Below are 2500 nucleotides of genomic sequence, written 5' to 3' on the forward strand. Positions count from 1 at the left end.
ACCAGCTCTTTTCCCTCTTGTTTTTAGCAAAAAAAATCCTAGCACCAGGGAAGCCCCCCCTCCCAAATTTCGTTGTATGGTACCTGTACTGTATTAATGACAATAAAGACCATTCATTCATTCATTCATTCATTCATAACCCTAACCCTAAACATAACACTTTGACGTGAACAGAGCAATTGACAGTTATTATTATTGTGTAAATACTTTTAATTGGATTCTTTAAAAAAAAATTGCCAAAATCACATTCATCTTAATGTAAACCAGCTTGTTGTCTGTCTACCGCCACCTAGTGGTGGTGTGAATGTCGTACGCTGTTCCTGACAGTGACAACACCGTGCTTCTTCTGGAAGCTTCTGGAACGTGGCGTGTCTGCTAGCAGGACGGAGGGTGTCTGCTAGCAGGACGGAGGGTGTCTGCTAGCAGGACGGAGGGCGGTTTGAAGTTTGACATTTCCCAAAAGTTTGAAACCACAACAGCAACAACATCCTCCCTAATAATAATAACAATACCAATAATATTCATAATAATAATAGTAACAACACCCCCGCCCCCCCTGGCCCCTCCCCTAGAACACCCCCGCCCCCCCCCGCCCCCTCCCCTAGAACACCCCTGGCCCCCCCCTTGCCCCTCCCCTAGAACACCCCCGCCCCCCCCTGGCCCCTCCCCTAGAACACCCCTGGCCCCGCACCTAAACCCCCCCCTGGCCCCTCCCCTAGAACACCCCTGGCCCCTCCCCTAGAACACTCCTGACCCCTCCCCTAGAACACCCCTGGCCCCTCCCCTAGAACACTCCTGCCCCCTCCCCTAGAACACCCCTGGCCCCCTCCCCTAGAACACTCCTGCCCCCCTCCCCTAGAACACCCCTGGCCCCTCCCCTAGAACACCCCTGGCCCCTCCCCTAGAACCCACCTGGCCCCTCCCCTAGAAACACCCCTGGCCCCCTCCCCTAGAACACCCCTGGCCCCTCCCCAGAACACCCCTTGGCCCCTCCCCAAGAACACCCCTGGCCCCTCCCCTAGAACACACTGGCCCCTCCCCTAGAACACCCCTGGCCCCTCCCCTAGAACACCCTGGCCCCTCCCTAGAACACCCCTGGCCCCTCCCCTAGAACACCCCTGGCCCCTCCCCTAGAACACCCCTGGCCCCTCCCCTAGAACACCCCTGGCCCCTCCCCTAGAACACCACCCTGGCCCCTCCCCTGGAAGGGGAGGAGTCTCCAGATAAAGAGGAGGAGTCTCCCAGATAAAAGGGGAGGAGTCTCCAGATAAAGAGGAGGAGTCTCCAGATAAAAGGGGAGGAGTCTCAAAATAAAGGGGAGGAGTCTCCATATAACAGGGGAGGAGTCTCTAGATTAAGGGGAGGAGTCTCCATATAACAAGGGAGGGAGTCTCTAGATAAAGGGGAGGAGTCTCTAGATAAAGGGGAGGAGTCTCTTCTTCAGGATGTAGAGGACGGTGGCGAGGAAGAGCGCCACGGCGAGGAAGATGAGCAGCTTGTCGGTGAGCTCGCGGCGGTTGTACTTCAGGATCAGCTTCCTGCCCAGGTGGATGGTGCCCGTCATCGCCCGGAACTCCTCCCCTGTCCTCCACCACGGTCCTGGAGGAGGTGGCTGAGGGGAGGGGGGAGGGGAGGGGAGGGGAGGGAGGGGGGGAGGGGAGGGAGAGGGAGGGGGGAGGGAGGGGGAGGGGGGAGGAGAGGGGAGGGCAGGGGGAGGGAGGGGGAGGGGGAGGGAGGGGGAGGGGGGAGGGAGGGGAGGGGAGGGAGGGGGGGAGGGAGAGGGAGGGGGAGGGAGGGGGGAGGGAGGGGGAGAGGGCAGGGGAGGGGGAGGGAGGGGGAGGGGGCAGGGAGGGGGAGGGGAGGGGAGGGGAGGGTGGAGGTTAGAGAGTTACTTCCTGGTTGACCAGGGTGAAGGGTAGAGAGTTACTTCCTGGTTGACCAGGGTGAAGGTTAGAGCTACTTCCTGGTTACTTACCCAGGAGCCAATCGACTCCTCGCTCTGCTGCCCTGTGATGACATCATCCGGCTGATGCTCATCAGGCTCTCTGTGATGCCACTGGATGTCTGGACCAGACTCTCCTTGGTGGGCTTTCCTGGGGAGGGAGGGAGGGAGGGAGGGAGGGAGAGGAGAGGGAGGGAGGGAGGGGGGGAGGGAGGGAGGGGAGGGAGGAGAGGGAGGGGGGGAGGGAGGGAGGGAGGGGAGGGAGAGAGGAGGGGGGGAGGGAGGGAGGGGGAGGGGGGGAGGGAGGAGGGAGGGAGGGAGGGGGAGGGAGGGAGGGAGAGAAGGGAGAGGGAGGGAGGGAGGGGGGGAGGGGGGGAGGGGGGGAGGGAGGGAGGGAGGGAGGGGGGGAGGGAGGGAGGGAGGGGGAGAGGAGAGGGAGGGAGAGAAGGGAGGAGGGGGAGGGGAGGGAGGAGAGGGAGGGGGAGGGAGGGAGAGAGGAGAGGGAGGGAGAGAAGGGAGGAGAGGGAGGGGAGGGAGGAGAGGAGGGAGGGAGGGGGG

The 2500-nt window shown here is 61.6% G+C and overlaps 1 protein-coding gene across 1 annotated transcript in view; it reads right to left on the bottom strand.

Annotated features, from left to right (window-relative positions):
- Positions 1 to 1247: 1247 nt before the first annotated feature.
- bnip1b (BCL2 interacting protein 1b) overlaps positions 1248 to 2500 on the bottom strand; it is a 5242-nt gene continuing 3989 nt past the window's right edge. The window contains 4 exon segments of the mRNA XM_080549928.1: positions 1248 to 1585; positions 1587 to 1612; positions 1972 to 2007; positions 2010 to 2091. Of these exon segments, the coding sequence (XP_080406054.1) occupies positions 1415 to 1585; positions 1587 to 1612; positions 1972 to 2007; positions 2010 to 2091 (315 nt within the window). The 3' untranslated portion in view covers positions 1248 to 1414.

The sequence above is a fragment of the Nansenia antarctica genome, assembly GCF_963989245.1.
Source record: "Nansenia antarctica genome assembly, chromosome: 20".
Taxonomy (NCBI): Eukaryota; Metazoa; Chordata; class Actinopteri; order Argentiniformes; family Microstomatidae; genus Nansenia; species Nansenia antarctica.